The sequence below is a fragment of the Sceloporus occidentalis genome, unplaced genomic scaffold (assembly GCF_023333645.1).
Source record: "Sceloporus occidentalis isolate IW3139 unplaced genomic scaffold, rSceOcc1.0.p SCAF_3, whole genome shotgun sequence".
Taxonomy (NCBI): Eukaryota; Metazoa; Chordata; class Lepidosauria; order Squamata; family Phrynosomatidae; genus Sceloporus; species Sceloporus occidentalis.
The window spans coordinates 9,708,744-9,731,347 of NW_028316983.1; the positions used below are offsets into that span (position 1 = coordinate 9,708,744).

The 22,604-nt window shown below is 40.4% G+C and overlaps 1 protein-coding gene across 1 annotated transcript in view; it reads right to left on the bottom strand.

Annotated features, from left to right (window-relative positions):
* COL20A1 (collagen type XX alpha 1 chain) overlaps positions 1-22,604 on the bottom strand; it is a gene marked incomplete at its 5' end in the record, with an annotated part of 150,872 nt that overhangs the window by 28,874 nt on the left and 99,394 nt on the right. Inside the window, 4 exons of the mRNA XM_089518465.1 lie at positions 6,149-6,202; positions 10,045-10,131; positions 10,613-10,690; positions 18,345-18,503. Of these exons, the coding sequence (XP_089374591.1) occupies positions 6,149-6,202; positions 10,045-10,131; positions 10,613-10,690; positions 18,345-18,503 (378 nt within the window). The remainder of the gene's footprint in view (positions 1-6,148; positions 6,203-10,044; positions 10,132-10,612; positions 10,691-18,344; positions 18,504-22,604) is intronic.

Genomic DNA, 22,604 nt, shown 5'->3' on the forward strand with positions numbered 1-22,604 from the left:
TGTATAGGTGTGAGGTATTAAATAATTAAGGTATGTATGTGTATATATAACAATTATGAGGAAGATTGGACATTTTCTATTTCTTTTTCTGTATTTTATATAGTTTTCTTTGTTTTCTATATCTTGTATTGTATTCTTATAATCTGTTGTAAAGATTTTTTTTAAAAAAAATATCATAGAATCACAGAGCTGGAAGGGAATGAAAAGATTATCTAGTATAACTCCATTATACAAGAATACACAGTCAAAGCACTGACAAGAGATGGCCATCCAACTCATGTTTAAACACTGCAAATGGAGAGTCCACCACCTTTGGAGGTAGTCTGTTCCATTGTCAAACAGCTCTTAACATCAGGAAGTCCAGAATTGCTTGAAATTATAGATCTGTAAACTGGGCTCTCCCTGCTAATCTTAACCTAAGAAAGTGTGAGGATCAGATACACAGCATGATTGGTTAAAACAGGGGTAGGCAACCTTTTTGAGCCGGGGGCCGGGTTGCTGTCCCTCCGACAACTGGGGGGCCGAAGCCAAAAAATAAATAAATAATATATATATATATATATATATATATATATATATATATATATATATAATTAAATAAATAAATAAATAAATAAGCCGGGACAAATGTAGGACAAAATTTTCAAATGGACACTTTTTTAAAAAAAAGTGGAGGACATGTGAAAAAATTTGCTGATTTTTTAAAGAATATTAATATAAATGCATGTTTCTGAGGCTTCTATAGACAATTGCCCCTGCGCGCGAGAGGCCAAAGGCCCCAGCAGCAATCAGTGGCAGGACCGGGCTGGGGCCGGTCCCAAGGCCTCGCCGGGCCGCATCCGGCCCGCGGGCCGCAGGTTGCCTACCCGTGGGTTAAAATATGCCACCCCTAAACCATGAAACACTTTACAGAACCAACACCTTGCAATTTGGCCTGGTAACACACTAGCAGCCAGTGCATTTACTGCAATTCTAGCTAAAGGTGGGCGAGTTCCATCTTCTTTCTAGGATGGATCCAAATAATGTTGCTGCTTGAGACAAAGGAAAAGGAAAATATGGTAGCTTATCACATTTCATGTACAAGAGCAACTGGTCTGCCTGTTGAGTCTTATTCCAATACGGATGGTGGGACAGCATCTTCGATTGTATCAAAGGACAATGGGGGCACAGGTTTAGGGGGCACAGGACATTGCTGTCAATGGTGCTGATACAGTACATCATACATACACACACACACACACACACACACACACACACGTATGATATTTACTGCAGACCATGACATAAATGTTTTACAGGCAGAACGTCTCTCACCCAAATTCATCCTTTTCCTGCAATAGCCCCTCTCAGCGGCCATTCAGTTGCTGCTGGAGAGCAGGGCAGTTAAAGAAGTATCTGGCTATGTCCCCATATTCTTGGGCTATTTTCAAGAATAAAACAGTCTTTCATTTCTACATCTTGAGACTTTTCCTCTTTTCTACACTACATCTATTGGGTGTTCCCAGTCCTCTTTGCTCTATGTCCCTATAGCCAGACACAGGCCAATGACATCATCCACTCAGATCCACCAGAGGTCTCAGCAGAAGATGCCATCATTTTGACTCTGGCTATTAGAACATAGCCAGATGATCCTCTGACCCACCACCACCATCACTGTCCAATAGACATGGGAGAGGACTATAGCAAGAAAACAGTAGGTCCTAGGCAGCTTTGATCATTGACAGAGACTACCTACCTGCACAATTATTTAAAAATAGATATATGTTGGCTTAGTGATAGGGTATGACACTAACATAATGGGATGAAGTTCTCCTGTGCAAAATAATGCTTTATGCACAGAAAACATATTTACCGCCACCAAAACATTTTTATTGTGCAGAAAAGGGGGTATTTTAGGATGAATTAATTTTCCTAAATAAAGCTTTAGGTATGAAGAAGCACATGACAGTTCTCCTTTTCTTCATGGGGTGCCTTGAAAGTCAAAACACCCTCTTCTTGTTTTTAGTCAAGAATGGTCTTTTTGGTCTTATTCCTGATTTCTGCAATCTGATCTGCTGTATTGTTTTTCTCTGATAAATTGCACAGATTTTCCTCAAGATGATTTTTTTTAAATGCTTTATTGAACTGTGCAGAGATAAATATATGGATTAGTCATTTTGGTTGCTATGTGGAAAAAGAGGAACAAATATTTGCTCCAGATTTCTAATCCTAGTCTCAAGATAGTCTCACTCCTTAGTTTCAGGGCTTGTCTACACCAGCCAGAATATTCCAGTCTGCTCCTGGAGTATTTTGGTGCAGGAGCTGTCCCAGATTCTCTCATGACCTCTTCACTCTGTAGCAACACTGGGTAGCTATCTACACACCTGACTTTCTGCATTCCCTCTGAGGTCAGGAACAAGGTGCCCAGCATCGATTGCATGGTGAGGCACCACATTGTGACCTTAGAGTGAAAGACTCATGCCAGCAGCAACAATGCTGGGCGACACTGACACTGTGAGACATGTGTGTGGATGGACACCCAGTGTTGCTACAGAGTGTTCTGGGGTTTCCTGCAAAATCTGGAGCAAAAGGTGTTATTTTCAACTGATCTAAGGCTGGTGTGACATAGATTTGGTGTGTTACTGGCCTTACATTGAGAAGACAATCTGCACTCAAATCAGAGATTTGGCCTGCGCCGTGTAGACAGGTTGCTGTGAGGACAAGGGGAAGTACTTCATTTGGCCCATGTAGACATACTCTCAATCCCTAGTCTCAAAATCTTAGCAGTTACAATTTTGTTCACACCTCTTGTTAATTGCTTTAAAATCTCTTTTGGCTAGGTGACTTAAATACCACCAAGTCCTGTTTGATCTTGGAAACTAAGCAGTTTCAGGACTGGTAAGTACTTGCATGGGGGACCACTATGGAGAACCAGGTACTGCAGGCTATATTCCAGAGGAACACAACAGCAAAGCACCTCTGAGCATTCCTTGCCTGCAAAATACATGAGGTTGTCAAAAATCAGCAGGGAATTTGAAAGCATGTACACACACATCACTTCAGCTTGTGGTAACCCTATGAATGAGATACCTCAAAGATCCTTTGTTATTAACAGCCCTGCTGTAGTCTTGCAAACTCAAGATTATGCTTCCCTGACTGTTTATCTGCTTATAATGCAATCTTCCTCTTTTCATACTTTGTTCCACTTTACTGAGCATTCTTGTCTTTCCCAGTGAGTTATATCTTCTCCTGATATGCCCAAATATGATAGTCTCAGTTTAGTCATTTTAGCTTCTAGGAAAAGTTCAGGCTTGATTTGTCCTTGACAGTTTATTCTTTTCCTATCAGTTTTCTTCAATGCCCATCTTTCACAACCATGTATAGAAATCAGAAATACTACAGCATGGGTAATTCTGTTTCTGATAAGGTGAGGATTTGAAAAATAAGAAATCCAATGGGCTGAACAGTGTGTTGAGATACCTTTGGTAATTGAAACAAAAAATGTGTGAGTTTTCTTTGACTCCCTAAATGTTAGGAAGTATTGGCAAGAGCTGTTGAACAGTGAAACGGCTTACTGTGTAAGATAATGGACTCTCCTCAATGGGAAGTTTGTTACAAAAGTTTGGATGGGAACTTGTCAGGGATGCTTTGGCAGTGGATTGGGCTGGATGGCCATTTGATCATTTCAACTTTACAATTCTATTATTCATTACAAGACTGTCATAATCACTTTACCAGATGAGAGAGGTACACATTTCAATTCAAAATCCTATACCAGAGTATTCTGACTGATAGCTTTTCCTTAGTTTCCACGCCTTTTCCTATGGGGCACTGTTAAAATCCTATTATGAATCTTCTACTTTGGTCTAGAAGTCCAATTCTACATTTTGCCATGACTCCCTTTGACTGTGTCACTTTTCAGCATGGAAAAGGACAGAACAGAAGCTGTCAATGCTGTGACGTTGAATTTCAACATTTGCCAAAGCTTTCAACAACAAACATCAAGGCTGCTGGCTCTTTTCATCTGCTGATCTATAGTAGAAAGTGAGCTCATTTCTGTGGCTGTCACACTGAATTGGGAGGCAAAAATACCTGTCACAGATTTAATAAGAGAACTACAAGATCTAATAAAATAAAAAAGTCAACGAGAAGAGGCCATTTAAGTGCCCAAGAACATTTCATAGGAACATCATTTTACAAAACAGAATGAAAACCTGTAGACACATTTTCTCCTTGATACTGATGGCCTAAATCAGGATGGCCAAGGTACAACTCTGGAGACCAGGGTTTGAATGCTGGCTCAGCCATGGAAACCCACAGGGTGACCTTTGCCATTTCATAGGATGGCAATAGAAAACCCCCTTCTGAAGAAACTTACCAAGAAAACCCCATGGTAGGTTCACCTTAGGGTCACCGTAAGTGCAAAATGACTTGAAGCCACACAAAAATATGGACCGTATGTAGCTCCTTAAGCCATTATGAGGACCCAAGCTTGCATCTCCCCACTTTACTCCCACACAAATTTTAGACCCAAGAAAATATTTTTTTAAAAAAAGGAAGTCTAGAAGAGGCCAAACATGAGCAGAATTGCCTCTCAAAACCCCTATAGGTTGTGGAAGGACATTTTAGTAAAATATATAAATTTAAAAGTAAAAGAACTGTAGTAAAAGTGGCGGCATGGAAGGGAGTATCTACCTCTGGGGTGTCCAACAAAAAAGCCAATGTAACAGATCAAGGATCCTGACCAACAACAGTGGATTAGTAATAACAAGGAATTATTCAAAAGGGTCTTCTATCTGCTGCCAGTCTCTACCATTGAGGTTCTTTATTCATGAATACACATTAGGAGCAAATTTGAAACATTCCAGAACACCTTATTAACATTAAGACATTATTTATTAACTCTGTCTTTGAATTTCTAATGTTCTTTGTGCTTTGCCCATTGAATTTGTACAGCTGGATGCATTATAATTTGAGACATTGTTGTTGAATATAATGTAGCATTACACTTTGGCTGACTGTGCCATTAGTAGAGATCATCACACTGACCTTCCTCCCAGCCTCAGCAAGGAATGAAACTTTTGAAAACTTTTTAAAAATGGGTGTTATCACACACCTCCGTGCCCAGTCTGAAGGCATTGCATACCTGATGTTGGCATCCTGTACCCAATTCATATTTCTCCCATACTTTGCAAAGAACAGGAAACTCCTGTTCTTTCAAAAAGTGCTGGAGAAGCATGGATCAGATACATTGTGTCTCTGGAATGGGCACAGAGATGTGCAGTAACAATCGTTTTAAAAAGGTTTTTGGTTGATCTGTTTACAACTGATTTTTGCTTAATTTCTTTTAGATAGATTAGGGGCATCTTGTGATCTTCATTTTAGTGTCCACCCGAGTCCCCAGTTCCTGGGAAGTTGGTCACCCCTTGCCCAAATGCAATAGCTTGTCTACACAAGGAACCACTCCATTAGTGTAACTAGGAAGGAGGGCATTTCCCTCTCCACTGTTGGACCCAGGGTCGCCAAAGAGAACTGGAAAAAATTCTGGATGTGGTTCTGTGGCTAAATGCAGTAGATGCATTGTAGGGGAAAAAAACTGTTGTGTGCCTTCAAGTAATTTCTGACTTATGGCAATTTATGGAGTTTAATTGGCAAGATCTGTTCAGAGGGATATTTGTTTTGTTAGTGCACATGTTTTGTGCAATCTTTTTTGGGGGGGAGGGGAGGGGAGGAATGTATAAAAAAAATTGCAAAAAAAATTCCCAACTGTGAAAAATACCATGGTAGTTGATAACATTTTCAACATTCATTTTCATTGAGGATAGAAGAAAATTTGCAACGTACTCAAAGGCAACTGTTTATTTTGGCAAGTGATGTAGAAAATCCCACAAGTGTCTCTCCCCATCGCTGCCATCCAAAATGCAATAATGAATGGTGAATTAAACAAAGTACAAATGGTTAGGCCAACCTTAGATACAACGAATATTAATGTTCAATGTATGAAAAAAAAAAGTGGGTCGATGTCTGACCAGACAGGACCAAGGGAGTTAGTGAAGATGATGGCACAAAGTTCTTCTTTGGGCTATATTTTTTGCAGGTCACTCTCTTTGATCTCCAGACTTACCCAAGCTCTGAAGTGGTTAGTGGATTCAGATGACATACCACTCACCTTGGGACCAGGCTCGCCCTGTTCTCCCTGAGGTCCTCTCCTTCCAGGACTGCCCTGCAGAAGAAGTCACAAAGCTGCAAAATTGGTTCCCAACATAGGAATGTTAAAAAGAACTGTACTAGGTTTTACATCTTGGAACCAACAAGGTGACCCAATGAAGTACACAAGCGAAGGTGATAAGTTTTAAAGTAGGAGACAAAACCAAAGTTTAAATAAGTTGGCTATGCTGGGTGGAGAATATTGGGAATTACAGAATCATAGAACTAGAAAGGACTGCAAGGGACTGTCCGTCCAACCCCCTGCCATTCAGGAATACACAGCTAGAGCTCTCCTGAAAGATGCCCATTCAACTTCTGTTTCATAACCTCCAATAATGGAGAGGCCACCACCCTCCAAGACAATCTATTCCATCATTGTATAATGCTTACAATAAAGAAGTTCTTCCTAATGTTGAGGTATAACCTCTTTTCTTATAATTTGAATCCATTGGTTTACAGTATGTTCTAGTCTATGGCACAGCACAAAACAAGTTCTCTTCATCTTTTACAAGACATCTTTTCAGATGTGTAAAGACAGCTCTCATGTCATCTCTCAGACTGCATCCATATTGCAGAATTAATCCAGGTTGACACCACTTTAACTGCTATGGCTCAATGCTATGGGATTCTAGGATTTGTGGTTTTGTGAGCGATTTAGCCTATATTATTACCTATAAAGCCCTACAGGTCTTGGGTCCAGTTTACTTGAAGGAATGCCTCCTCCCATATAATCCTTCCCGCACACTCAGGTCCTCCGGAAGGAACTTACTGCAGTTAGGAAAAACTAGACTAGTGGTGACTTCCCAGAGGGCCCTTTCAGCTGCCGCTCCAAAAATCTGGAATGACTTGCTGGAGGAGGTTCATCAGATCACATCTCTTGACGCTTTTAAGAAGGTGATAAAAACAACCCTCTTCTGGCAGGCTTTTCCAGACTAACCTCTCCTAATACAGAATCAACCGCCCATATTAATCAGCCCCCCCCCCATTATTACCCATTATTGTCACATTGCTGTCACTTCTTGCCGAGCTGTTTTTACTGATGTTATTCCAGTTGAATGTTTTTATTGTTATTATTTTGTATTGATGGGAGGGAGGGTAGAAGGGTGGGGGATTTTGACGACTGTTTCATTATCTTTTTCTGTAACTTTTATTTGAAATTTTCCTTGCTGTTACCTGCCTCGATCCTCAAATGGGAGAGGTGGGATACAAATAAATATTTCCTTCTTAGAACTCTGGTGCCACAACAAACTATGAAATCCTGGAATCCCAGGACTCCATAGGATGGAGTCATGACAGTTAAAGTGGACAATATAGAAAATGAATATAGAAAATGGAATGCAATTATCTCACAATTTCTGTTTTTGTTGTTGCATTCCTTCAAGTTGTTTCCAACAACTTATGGTGACTCTAAGGCAAACATATAATGGGATTTTCTGGAGCTGAGAGTGTGTGACTTGCCCAAGCTCACCCAGCGGGAGTTCCATGGAGGAGTGGAGAACTGAACCCTGATCTCTAGAATCATAGTCCAACACTGAAACTACTACATCACACTAACTCTCAATTTCTGTACAATTTCTGCACTTCTCCACCCTTTGTGATGAAATTATTTGATTAAAAATACACTGAAATTTCATTCAGAGCTATAGAAAACAGTATGCAAAAAAAGGCACATATTACTGGAAAGTGCTTGCAAAAATATGCATATTGGGGAAACCACAGTATAAAAATCAATGTACATTTTCATATGGATTTTTTAAAAAAAAATTATGGACTGATATGGAAATGGGATAGTATGAACTCATGCTTGGACAAAATGTGGTCAAAAAAAGCAAAAAGACAATTTCATCCACTTCACATCAAAGCATGCTGCTGCCACAGTGAACCTGACTTGACTTTGGCAGCATAGCAGGGAATACAACTGAAAGCTTTTTTTGCTAGCCAGCCAGCCGATTTTCCCTCCCAGCAGAGAATAGCACTCTTCATTAAATATACCTTATTCGTCATACCTCATGTAAGTTAAAAGCAAGCAAGTCTTTTAAAGGTGAACACGGGAAAACATCTTATTACAGTAATGGGGCTACATTCTCATTTCTCAGAGTGCTTCCGACTTTGCCAGTCAGCCTAATCTGTGTTCCATTTGCTTGCCACAAAAAAACTGATGGAGGAAAGGTATGGGCTTCTAGACTTTCTGCAACAGCATTCTAGCTTAAGGATAGAAAGAATATTTTAACTTATTTAGAAAATGGCCAAAATAAATGTTTCTCAAGTGTCAGAAAATCCAATCTTGGACTGGTGAAAATCTTTGCAATTTAGGACTTATTCTGTGCAAAATGTGCTTTTTTTGGCATGGGCAGAAAACAGCATTTTCCTTCTGTTTTTCAAAATATACAGTATTATAATTTCTGTGTAAAAATGTAGTTTCTTTTGCAGAAAACAGCATTTTCTGTGCAAAAAATGCCACATGTGAATTTTATACATTAAGGGTAGAAGAGTGGAATCTATACTGCATTGAAAACAACAAAATTTCTTCATTTAAACTGAACAACCTGGCTCTGACACAAACATTGTTATTGTGTTTCTTCAAATTGTTTCTGACTTATGGGGATCCTAAAACAAACCTATCATGGGGTTTGGGGGGCGAGAATAGTTTTCCATGGCTGAGAAGGGAATCAAATCCTGTTCTCAAACCAATACATCACTCTGACTCTCTAAAGCAAAGATACACTTCGTTATTTGTAGAAGTTAGCAAAGTCCATCTAGCAATAATAGTCAGCCAACACAATATAGCCAAATGGAGGACACTATATGTGTACCAGCACTAATGGAAAATAGGTAAGCAAGCATCAATGGAAAATGACTCATGTTTAACCTTTCCTTTACATTTCAGATTGCAGTTGGTATTAGTAGGAAGCTCCAGTTTGTTTAGGACATGGCATTGGAATATTGTGTAAATGCTTAAGATAATTTTCCTTGAGGTTCCTAATGGCCCAGTAATTGCAGCTGCCAAATTTTTCTCTGGCTGAGAAGACATTTCCTTCAACATTGTTGCTCTTGGCGACCCTGTGAATGAGATATCTCTATGACCCCCCTATTCTCAACCCCTCTACTTAGGTCCTGCAGATTCAAGCCTATGGCCTCCCTGACTGAGGGGGTTATTCACACTGTGAAAATAGTCCAAGATGAATCTGGGTTGAATCTCCATTGTTCACACACAGCCCAAATGCACACGATTATGTTGGGGGGGAGTGTGCGTGCCAAAAAACCAACTTCATCCAGGATAATCAATATCGAGGGTTTTCCCTGAGTTTTTAAAAAAGATCTGCATCATTGCTAGTGTGAATAACTAATGTGAATGGACCTGAATAGTCACAGGATAAAACAGTGCATGCCTTCAACGTGTTCCAAATACATTCTCATGGTCAACTCCATCTTTATTCAAATGCTTGCACATGTGAGCAATGGAACGTACCAAGATGTGCATTGATGAGGTTTCATAGTGTGAATAACATACCCAAAAGGCAGGAGACAATTTGCATTGTCACGCTACAAAAAGTGAGGTCTGAATGAACCCTGAGTCTAATCATCTGGCATGTGGTCTGCTCCCTTTCTACTGCTTTCCATCTTTCCTAGCATCACTGCCTTTTCTAATGATTCATGTCTTCTCATGATGTGCCTGAAGTATGATAGCCTCAATTTAGTCATTCTGGCTTCCAGGGAGAGTTTTGGCCTTATGGTTGCCTCCAGACTACTCCCATCTGTTCTTTTCTCTTCTTGATAGGATGCTCATGTTTCTTCATTCCCTAACAAAAAGACAGGCAGACCATTACTCTGGAAATTGTATTTGGAAATTTAAATTACCGGAGGACCTGGGGGCCCTGGAAGACCTGGGATCTCTGAAGTGCAGCTGCAGGAAGGAAGCAGGCTGGGGCAGACCTCTTCATCTCTCTGAAACCAGAAAATAAAAGGTGGAAGTCTAAATAGACAGACACCAAATGCAATGCAACACTGCAGCATGAAGACTTATTTCATTCTATCTCACCATTCACCTGGTTTCTCTGTCCCTAACTTAATATTCCATGATTATTAATAATGCTCAGTCTTCACTAGCTGTTTTGAAAGGTTCAATTCTTTTAGAATTCTTTGGTGATTACTAACACTATTACCAACCTAAATATCCAGAAGGTACCAGATCCTGTCTGATATTAGCACCTAAGCAAGGTCAGGCCTGGTTAGTACTTGGATAAGGGACCAGCAAGAAACGCCAAGCACGGTAGGCTGTATATCAGTGGAATCCTTTCATCATTTCATCATTCACACAATTTTCAATAAGCTTTGGAAGAAGATGGCATGAAGTCATTCTACCATGGCTTTATGAGTACACCACACAATCTCCATACTTGAAAATTTGCTGGCTCTCCAGTCTTACCAGTGCAGGGACATCACAACATCGGTCCTCTTCAGCCCAAAAGCTGCTGCATATGATCTGCAATGATTGCAGCTGAAACTATGGATGAAAGTGAGAATGAGAAAACCGTTATGAAAAAAGCTTTCAACAGCGACAATCTATTTTTGACTGGAATGGCTGGGGACAGTTAACAAAGGTGTGGTATAACTGCACTTGCTGATGCTTCACAGGTTTTATCAGAGGTTCCAAAGGATTCATATCATCAAAAAAAAGGTTGGGAAGAACCTCTGAGGTAGATGATGGATGCAGTGAGAGTTACAGATATTGAACTTTCAGATTTCTTAAAACAATATCTTTCCAGTTATAGAAGCAGAAGCAAGAATTCTTGTAACTTCCTCCTGAGTCTCTGTATGACACATTGGAGAATAGCATCTCATCTCGCTACAATCCTCAGATGTGGATCTGCCAAGATTTTTCTTTCTGCTGTGAAACTCTCGTATGCTCGTATTGTAGCAGCAAACATCATTAGTGTCTTTGTTTCCCCCGACTCAGAACTCTGGAGTTTGCTCTCTTGTTTAGTTTCCAAATCATTAAATGTGTAGGAAAACCCATACTTGATGCCTGCATTATTTAAACATACCAGGGCAAAAATGCCTGGTGGGCCTACCATTCACAAAGACAGAAGACTCTTCCTATGCAAACCCAGAAAACTGGCTTAGAACAGCCAACTCTGAATTCTTATTGGCCCACCATCCACTTCATAATTAGTTTCATCCATAAAACAAACATTTCACATTAATGCTACTCAAAGGAAACAGTACTTTTTTAAAAAAAACACCCTAAAATAAATGAGTCAATAATTTTAATAACCCCACGAGGGAGGGAAAACATTACTACTTTCATCTTATTTCATTATGGCATGCAAGAGCTTATAATTTTTCTCCTTGACTGGTAAAATTAGTGGGGGTTTTGCAATTTTTCAGTGCTTCCTTGATTTTAATCAAAAAGTTTGCATAGAAACTTCTTTTTTGATCAAACCCCTCCTCATGTTTGACCAGCAATTTCATTCATTCATTCATTCATTCATAGATAAAATGATAGTTTCAGTGGCAAAAATGATTCTGGAGATATTTGGGGGAAATAACCAAAATGTTTACTGAAGAGGGGTGGGGGTTAGGGGGCTAATGTTGATTTTATACTTGTTTGTTTGTTTCCCTTTAAAAATCCAGATTTCAAAAGCTGTCTCTCTCACAGGAAATGATATAGCTTTTTGGGCTACCAAGACATGTAGTTGCAACTGAAGTCCATACTAATAACTGGGGTATCCTGGAAAATGTCCGGGAAAGCAGCCAAAGGGCTGATAAGGCAGCTAGTTCTCAAACAAACAAACCCCCTCCCAGCACAGCAAAGTCAGTGTAAGCTACACAGTCCTGGAGATTCACAGTAGTTCTACCAAAGGGATTACCAAGAGAATTGTCAGACGGTCCGAGGTTCAGGGCAACAGATAGGCAGGTCGATAAAGCAGTCCAAGGTCAAGGTTTCCGGGTAGTCAAGACAAGAAGCCAAAGGAGCCAGAGACAGAGTCTTTCCTCTAAAAGAGTCAGATATCCACTGGCAAAGAACCACACATGCTCCAGGTGCTTAAGAAGGCAAGGAGCTGGCCTTCAGCTGTGTCTGATTACGAAGACGCTTCTGATAAAGCCTCCAAGATATTCAAAGGCCCTCTCTTTCTGCTTGACGCTCATTGAAGGTAGGCACACTGCCCAGATCCTCCTCCATGTCCACAGCCTCGGCACCAGGCAAACTTGACTGCTGAACCTCTGGAGGGGCCATAGGCTCTGCTGCAGCAGAACTAGGGCCAGCCTCTGGCTCCTCCATTACAGGTTCAAGCCCCAGGGGCTCTGGCTCCTCCATTACAGGTTCAGGTCCCAGGGGCTCTAGCTCATCCTCTGAGTCCTCCAAGCCGTCCTCCAGGCTGGGCATGACAGAAAATATACATTGTTCAGGATCAATGGGCCCTGCACATTTGCAGCTGTATTGCTCCCTTGATAAGCCCAATACTGACTTCTTTTACCCAAGTGAAATGTTAACAGTGTGCCCTAATATTCTTTATCAGCTATTTAATTAAGGCCTCATTCCCATTTACAAATAAATTGATTTGTGATGCGAATCAATGGATCGATTCGACAGTGGAGCGTGGTTCACACTACATTTGCCCCGATTGGATTTTTTCCCTGCAAAATAATCCACTTGTGGTTCACATTCACAACTGAATTGATTCAAAATGGACCTGCTCCAGCTGGTCTAAGGGTAAATTTAAATCAATTCCGATCCTTATCTGGTTCACACTTGCACGGAATCGATTTATCCAAAAAGTCACAGAAAAAATCAGTATCAAAAAGACATGGGTTAAATGGGTCTAGCACATGCCCCCCCTCTCCGAATCGCTTCAGTGATTTGGTTCAAGTGAGAACCAGGGTCATTTGAACTGGTCCAAACCGATTTGCGATCTGGTTTAAAAGGTAGTGGAAATCAAGCCTAAATTTGAATAATCCTAAAGTGAACCTAACATGAGGTTTTCTTGGCAACATTTGTTCAGAGAGGGTTTGCCTTTGCCTTTTTTAGAGGCTGAGAGAGTGTGACTTGCCCAAGGTGGGTTTCCATAGCCAAGCAGGGATTCGAATTCTGTTCTCCAGAGTCATAGTCCAATGCTCAAACTATGACACCATGCTGGCTCCCAAGATACAGATTAACAAATATAAGGCAAAGAACCTTCAATTTTCAACAAAGAGAGGGGAGGAGAAACCACATCTGTTTCAAAATTTGTGCAGTTTTCAATTCTGTGCACTGTATGTCAAATTCTTCCTTGCCCCCAGGTGTCTTCGCTCACTGTGTGCAGTGGTGATGGGGAGTGTGGGAGTATGAGATATCAATCAACTTTCCCTCAGCTTTGAAAGTTCTTGAAAATACGTTATATAAGACAGAAATAATTACAGCTATGCTAAATTAATGCAAAATATTGAAAATGCTAAAATATGCTGAAGAAATACTAAGATATACCGAAAAGTATGTAGATACCTTGTAGGAGAAATTCCTAATAAAGATGAAACGGCCAAGATCCTATTGGCACACAAAAGTCCACCAGTGTGGAAATCTGCATTTGCATTGAGGCTGGAGAGGTGGAGCTGTGTGTCTAGTGTGTATTGCATATTCAAGGCACACAGGGTGTGTGGATGCATGTTGTACACATTTTTCTAATGTGGTGGTGGTGCACAGCATAACTCTATGAGCATAAAATTACACTTTGGTATAGGATCTCAGCCATAGTGAAATGTAGAATGCTAAATGACAATTACGCTAATACACTAATACACTAATACAATAAATAGCTAATATAATACAACAATACAATAAGTAGTCAGGAGCATATGCAATAATTCACATGTCAGCAGCATCAGTACATATGTGCCAACTAGTTTTATAATTATATTCTATTTTAAATTATTGTATGATACCCTGAATACTCTGGCATGAGAAAGATGGTATGATAGCTTTGTTTTCTCATGCCAGGGTTTATATTCAGTGAATAACCCATTGGCCTCTCCAATACCACACAATACAGAATCCACAGTAATGCATATAATCACTGAATGTAAAGGTAACAGTTGTGAAATAATCAAGCACAATTAAAATTATACTTGTAAATTATTTTAAAACCAGGAGCCCTGGTGTCGCAGTGGTTAAATGCCTGTACTGCAGCAACTCACTCACTAACCATAAGTTTGCAAGTTCAACACCAGCAAAAGGGCTCAAGCTCGATTCAGGCTTGCATCCTTCCGAGGAGGTTGCTAAAAGGAGTACCCAGATTGTTGGGGGCAATTAGCTTACGCTTTGTAAACCGCTTAGGGAATGCTTAAGTGCACTGATAAGCAGTATAGAAATGTACTTGCTATTGCTACTTGCTATAATATCATTGAATCATAGAATCATCGAACACCTGTCAAGCCCTGCAGTTAATCAAGTTCAGACATTTAGGCTCCAGTAGTTAAAACTCAGAAAACCTTTATTCAGTAGCTATAGGTCCACACTAGAGACATTTATTATTAGAATGAAACAGAAAGTCTTAGCAATGCCTTATTAAACCACACACAGTTTCAAAATATTGGCTTGCTAGAATTTCATGTTACCTACTCAAAACAACTTTGGTTCTCTCCTTTCCCATGCCTCCCCCCCCCCCAAAAAAAAAAAAAAAAACCTGGTTCTTCTTTCCTCCAGCTTCTTCCCAGTTGAATGATCTTAGCTATTATTGTTCATGCATGTCTCTTCAATGTTGTGTTATCATCCCACCTGTGCAATAACCATTCCACCTGTGTGGTGAACATTTGTTGTTGTTGTGTGCTTCCAAGTCATTTTAACTATAAACATAATAATAATACTTATGATGACCCTAAGGCAAGTCTTATAATGAGGTTTTCTTGGCAAGTTTCATCAGATGGGGTTGAGAGAGTGTGATTTGCCCAAAGTCCATTCAGTGGGTTTTTATGCTCAAGCAGGGAATCGAACCCTGATATCCAGAATTGTAGTCAAACATTCAAACTACTACACTATACTGTAACCATTTGCTTACATTAATTGTTACACAGCATATCCCATCACTGTGCCTCAATTTTGCCCTCAATTCAAAGCAAGTAAGATGCAAACGAGGGAAAGGGTGGCATCGTGTTTGGGGTGTTGGACTATGACTCTGGAGACATGGGTTTGATTCCTGGCTGGGCCATGAAACCCACTGGGTAACTCTCAGCAAGTCACACACTCTCAGCCTCAGAGGATGGCAATGGCAAACCTCCTCTGAACAAAACCTGCCAAGAAAACCCTATGATAGGTTTGTCTTAGGGTTGCCATCAGACAGAAATGACTTGAAGGTACACAAGATGCAAATGCAGCATCTGATACTATCAGACAAGGCACCTGAAAGTCCTGTTTCATCTTTACACCAATCTTGGAAGATTTATGTCCAGGGTCACAGTTTGCCTCTTTCTACATCCTATTGCACTTGTCATGGGGTTTTCCTGGCAAGTTTCAACTATCTAACTGTACTGAAAGACCTCTGGTTTTACTATCGCTCCATCAGGGCATCTGAAAAAGTGGATTGATATCTTTGAAAACTCATGCTAAAATAAATCAGTTGGTCTCCAAGGTGTTGCTAGATTCTCTCTCCCCATATATACACACCCTTTTATCCCCTTTCTGTCCAACCACATCTCTTCTATATATACAGAAAAGGCTTGTGCATTTCAATGTAAATGAACTGACTGATTTAAGGGAGGCAAATACTGAGCAGCAAATGGGCTCGAAAACAAGCTCCACAGATCAAACTGACATCTTAAAAAGATACTGGGCAAGATGATAGCCCAGTAATGAGCCATTCTGCCTATCTATCCTGAGATATTACTTCTGAGAAATGCAGAATATTTGAAAAAGGATGGGTGCCAACGGAAAGCTGGGGTGTTCATTAGTTTTTCCCCCCAGTCATTTGAACTGATTAAATATGCCCCACAAAAGATAAGAGATTTTTAAAAAGGGGAGGGGGATTGAGATTTTTCTTCTAAAATCCTACAGAACAGAAATCAATCTGAATTACACAGCACACTGGGAGCAGGGATGGGTGCAAGCTGGTAATGATAAAGCTTGCTTGAAGCTTATCCTATTTTAGTTTCATCCCACAACTGATAGATACAGACAAACCCAGATGAAGCCCATTTTAGAGTTCCTGAGTACATTTATTTAGTATTGCATTTATAGTAGAGAGAAGCAACATAGCAAGCCCTTCTTAGTCATGGCCCCATTATTATCACTGATGGCCTCATAACCAAGAAACCCACACTTTAATCAAGATGGTTGTTTTTAAAGACAAGGAGCAGGTGATGTTTTCCATTATGCCTTCATAGAATGATTATGAAAGGATTCATTTTAATGGTTCCCTAGTTTATTTATTTGGATAAATTCATTGGGCTTTGAGGAATAGGATGTTGCATAGTATAGGATGCTTGTATATTTAGATGTGGTATCAGCAACATCATATGCTTAACTGAGGCGGGGTACAAACCGCCGCTTTGCGGCGGTCTGCCGCCGCCGCCAGTAGATCCGTGGGGGAGCCAGAGCCTTCAGACGGCGCGGCTCCCGCGCGGACCGAAAAAGAAGCTCCAAAATGGAGCTTCTTTTTCAGTCGCGTTTGTGACGTAGCGAGGCGCCAGGGGCGCACTCGCTACGTCATAAAGGCTGCGACACGTACGGACACTCAGCGTCCGATACGTAAAGATGGCGGCGCCCATGTGGAAGGGGCGCTGCCATCTTGTACGTATAGGATACGTACTAGGGTTAGGGGGGTGCGGAAGCACCGCCCCTTCCTAACCCTAGTACGTATCCTATACGTACTAAATGGCGGTATGTATCCCGCCTGAGTGACCTCTCCTGGATCAACCCTCCTCCTCAAAACCTGACAACAATATCATTCACCCATGTTCTGATCACCGGCAGAATGGACCCCATAAAGTTAATGTCTAGTAAAGTAGGCTGGGGGAGGTGTTAAAATTGTAGCAATAGTGTCAGAATTGTGACTGTGCATATGGATTTAGTCATCTGTGCTCCGTATTCATGACTGCTCCTAAGGGTGCATCTACACTGTAGAAATGTGAGCATTGGACTAGGACTCTGGAAGCCATGGTTTGAAGGCCGGCTCGGACATGTAAACCCACTGGATGACCTTGACCAAGTCACACTCTCTCAGCCTAAAAAGCCATAGTGTCGCCATTAGTTGAAAATTACTTGAAGGCAAACAACAACCACAACCAACACTGTAGAAATAATGCAGTTTCTCACCACTTTAAGTGCTGTAGTGCCATCCTATGGGATCCTGGGATTTGTAGTTTTGCAAGGTCTTTACCTTTCACTATCCAAGAGTGTTAGTGCCTCACAAAACCACAAATTCCAGGATTTTGTACGACAGAGCCATGGCAGTTAAAGTGGTGACAAACTGCATTATTGCTGCAGTGTAATGCACCCTTAGTAATATTTGTGACACTACTGTCACAATCATACCCCCCCCCCCCCATCAAATCTACTTTACCAGGCATCAGCTGCATGGGAAAAAAGAAATCCATTCTGCTGGTGACTGGAGCATGGGTGAATGATGCTTCTGTCAGGTGAGGAGGAAGACTGCACCACGATCTGATACAGAATACTGGCCATTGCTAAATTATGATCTAGTGGGTGGAAGCTGCCTAGATCTTCTAGGCTTTTCCTGTGTGATATGTATTTGGAGGATGTCCTATACATGTAGGGCTCAGAAGTCATCTATATGGTATCAAATCTCCACTTTTAATTAAACCAGCCTGACTCATCCTTCCTGGAGAAGTGTGTAGATCAGAACACAAATTATCCATCAGCATTTGTACTTCTGTGAATTATACAATAATGTTCTTGCCTCAAAAGAGGCCTCACCCTTCCTTGTGGCATCATTACTTCTGCCATTACCCTCTGCTCTAATAAAGCAGAGGGGGACTACTTGTGTCCTTCCAGACGTTGCTGGACTACGGATACCATCTGACCTAGCCAACATATATGATGACAAGGGATGTCATGAGCTCAAGAACACCTAGAGGACCACATCTGGTCAAGCTCCACTGTAAAATGTACTTTCTGTTTTGGACCAAGGATGGACATTCTACAGGAAGTGTACATGAAGAAGACTTACTGCTGCAGACCCACTCCGTGGCCCTCGTGTTCTTGTTAGCTTTCCAAGCATAACAAAGCCAGCTGTTGAGATGGTCTCTGAGGTTCCAAGTGGTTTCTCGGCTATTTTCTTGCAGTCAATATAGAGCTTGACCTTGGAATGGTTCACCGATATGTGCACCTGCTCAACAGACAAAAATCATTACATCGTGCCGTACCTTGGTAGCAGAGCATTCAATGCAATGTTACACAAAGTCTTCTGAATCTGGTCAAAACAACACGTACAGCATTGTTCATAATGCTGAACCATACAAATGAGCTGAGTGTTAGACCATATCAGACTGGGATTGAGAGAAGTCCTAGGCTCAAACTTCAATAACCAGAACATTCACTGTGGGAAATTGATATGAGGAACTCAGATTTAATTTGCACAAACAACAGATTGAGTGATACAGCCATCTTCCTGGACTTTAACCTTTCAGACTATAGAAAGAATGTTGTGATTGAATGTTTCTCTGTTAACACACACAAATTTCATCTACCGATTCTGTGAATTAGCCTTCAGCCTGACCACCTTCATGTGGGATTTTTGCCTGGACAGTGGTAGTTCGAGATGCTGGTGAAATCCACCACAGAATCCAACAGATTATTTTTGCTCCAAATCAAGAGGGAGGGGGACACTCTTGCTGTGAATTACTGTTTTGTATCAAAGGAATATGAGGCACAAGAGATCCGCTACCCTCAAAATTAAAGGTAATATTTATATATACTCCAGTGAAACATATTGTGTTATTTTTGAAAGTGATGGATGATGATGATGATGAAATGGATGCAAATGAAGGAGATGGGGGGACAGGACACATTTTTGCATATCCAAAAGCAAAGAAATGACTCTCCATTAGCATGCCTTGTAGAAAAATGTGCATTGCTTTGCATATTATTTTCTCCCTAAATCTGCTAATGTGTATGTGTTGGGGGGGGGGATTAGGAAAGATCGTTCTGCAAATGACAGAGTGGACAAGAATCCAAGAACATGACCTACTGAGACACATGAGGGATGGATTTTTTTTTCTGGGGGGGGGCATCATATATCACCAATGATGATTATAGGCCACCTAGGGGATGAAATGGGGACTCATTTAACAGCACTCCACTAATCAAATTTATTCTATTTCAAAAGTCAGTCCGTTTTTTTTCTAATAGAAGCCTTTTAAGGAAAAGTATTCACTTGCATTTTAAACCAACAAATGGATATGTTCTAATCACATTTCTGCAAGTCTTTTTTCTCAATCACATTATCTTTCTTTGTTGCCTGAAATGAGCAAACCAGGAATGGAGGAAATCATGATTATCCCTTTTACTCAAAAAGATTTAGAAGATGGCCATGTTCATCTGTTGCATCAAAAACAAATAAATTCTAAAGGCTTGTTAAAAACTTACATATTAATGCTTAATTAATACTGTTTCAGGTGCCCAGAGCTTTATTTTCTAAAAGATTTAGTGACAGCTCTTTGGGACACTACTCTGAAATATGGTTTGGATCAATCACAGTAGGGGGCAAAGTGCTTCTATGCACAAATAATGTGTATTTGAAAAAAACAGAATTTACTCAGGCTGGATCCCAAGTCCACTTGGGTTTGGTCCTACCATTCAGAAGAATTACATTGTCAGCTCCGGTATCAGAAGCTGGGAAGAGGCAGTATGATGTTGGAGAAGAGAGATGGAACCCATGTGGACCACCCTATAACCCCTAAGCTAGCTGGCTGCCTTCAGGTGCTACAAATGACAGATCGTTGCAAACAATGAAATAATAATCAACCACAATCCAAACAATTTTAGAATGTGGAAGAGGAAGTGTGCCGTCTTGTTCTTTGATTCATGCAGCACGATGTTTTAGGCTGGCCCTGAGCCCAGATAACAAGCACTAGATGATTGATTACAGGTAATAAAGGAAGAGGAAAGGAAGTCCAAAAGCAACATGCATCCAAATATTACTTTCAATTGTTTTATGCTTCCAATGAAAGCACAAATGAGAAAAAGGTCTGGGAGCTGTAGGCCCCAAAAGGTGATTTTTTTCAGGTTTGCAAAGTAGGATAAAGTGAGGGCATATTCCTTTCAGTTCCTGCTTGCGCAGGTTTGCTTTGCAATGCAAAGCTGCTTGAATTGATTAACTTTACTTAATGATACAGTCCTCTAAATGTTTACTTGGGAACAGGACTCATTAAACACAGAGAGACTCATTTACCAGCATGTGTGCCTAGGATTACAATTCAAGATGTGCAGCAAAACAGTAATAGAGGACATGGGCCACAATCCTACATGATGCTGGAGAAGCATAACATTGTATAGATATGCTCAGACAGAACTTCTCCCCCCCACACACACACGCCGCAATATAAAGCAGATTTTTAACACCTGTTTACACTTCCATAGCTATGTGGTGGCCAGCAAAAAGCATAGGAAGCAACTGGACAGTATTCAGCTCCTCATTCCCAAGAGGAATGGGGAGGCATTGCACAAGGAAGCACTGAATACCTTCTTGAATAATTAAAATAAAAGTACATACACTTGTGCAGCTTCTCATGAACACACATCATCATCTTGATTCTAGTCAGAAACCAATGCAGGATTAGTCATTTGAGGTTGGGAAAATATCTGTTTTAGGGTGCATCTACACTGGAGAAAAAATGCAGTTTGACACCACTTTAAGTGCTGCAGCTCCATTCTATGAAATCCTAGGATTTGTAGTTTTGCAAGGTCTTTAGCCTTCTCCGAAAAAGCATGCTGGTGCCCCACAAAACTAAAAATCACAGAATTCTGTAGGATGGAACCATCATGGCTGTTACAGTTGTATCAAACTGCATTATTTCTACAGTATAAATGCACCCATCATCTTACCGATCCAAGTTTTGTCAATACTTTCTTTCTCAGAAAGGTCATTTAACTAGCTTCACATTCATTCAATGTGAGGGTGCACCATTTCTTACAAATCCTGAGGAGGTGGGCAAATGCTACTCTTCCTCTCCCCCCCCCCAAAAAAAAAAAACTATTGAGTCCAACACATTTTCTTTCCACTCCTAGTTTTGGTAAAGAGAGCTATCTAGTGGTCCAGAAACATGCAGGGAAAGGCAAGATTTATGATGCTCAAGGGAACATTTTGCAAAAGGAAACAGAGAAAGGAGAAGCTGAAAGCAGAAGAGGGAGCTGGACAGATGGACAGTGAAATGATGCCTGTTCCAGGCAGAAAGAGGGAACAAATTGGAAATGAGCAAAGAGATGAGAGACAGAACAAAGTAATCTTTGTAAAAGCCTGCCAGTTCTGTTCAGCGGGCACAGACAAAGACAATTCAAATCCAGAGTTATTCAGAACAGTAAGATGTGAATGAAGTGGCTTCAATCCACCATTAAATAGTTCACCATTGAGATCTACCTAAGCTTGCAAACAGTCTTGGTATGCTGGCTCCTGTCTCTTTAAATTAAAGACAGTCGGCCAAATTTGGAGCCTTGAGTGATGATACTCCCAGCTAACATCATTAATGTGCAGAAGCAGAGTGCTAAGAGCTTGGAATAAATAGCAGCTGCAACCCAAACCTACTCCAGAAGTCAATCATATAAACAGGGTTAAAAAAATAGATAGAGGATCAATGGCTGGCATTATTAGGCCCTTTAAACGTTGAAGGTTTCCTTGTCAGAGTGAGAGAAATGAAAAAAGGGCACCTCGGATGGATAATGGCACTGGTAGTGTTGGCATTATTTATTTATTTATTTATGGGAAAGCTTTCAAGGCAGCTTGCAGTCACATTTTTACATTCAGAATTAACCCTGAAAAAAATGAAATACTGAACACAGCAAATGTGTTTCATTAATCATGCTGCTTTTTTCTTTGTACTGCTCGACTTTTATATCTTGGCTATTTGGATGTATTGTTTTTGTATTCTTGGATAATAAAGTTTTATGATATCATTGCATTTTTATTTTTATTACTCTTTATTTTGTTTGTGGCCTTTGACTCACTGGACTCTGCCCATGGCTGTGGCTTATAAATAAACCATTATACACATACACACACACACACACAACAAGCAAAAGAGCATGAATAAAATTAAATCTCCAAGAAAAGAGTCAGGAGAATATATGTATGGTGATTCTCATATATATATATATATATATATATATATATATATAATCACCAAAAGAATGAAGAGAAGCTCTGTTTGGAAATAACATGTTACAAATAATTATGTTACTTGTAAATCATTGCTTTTTGGTAACGAGGGCATAA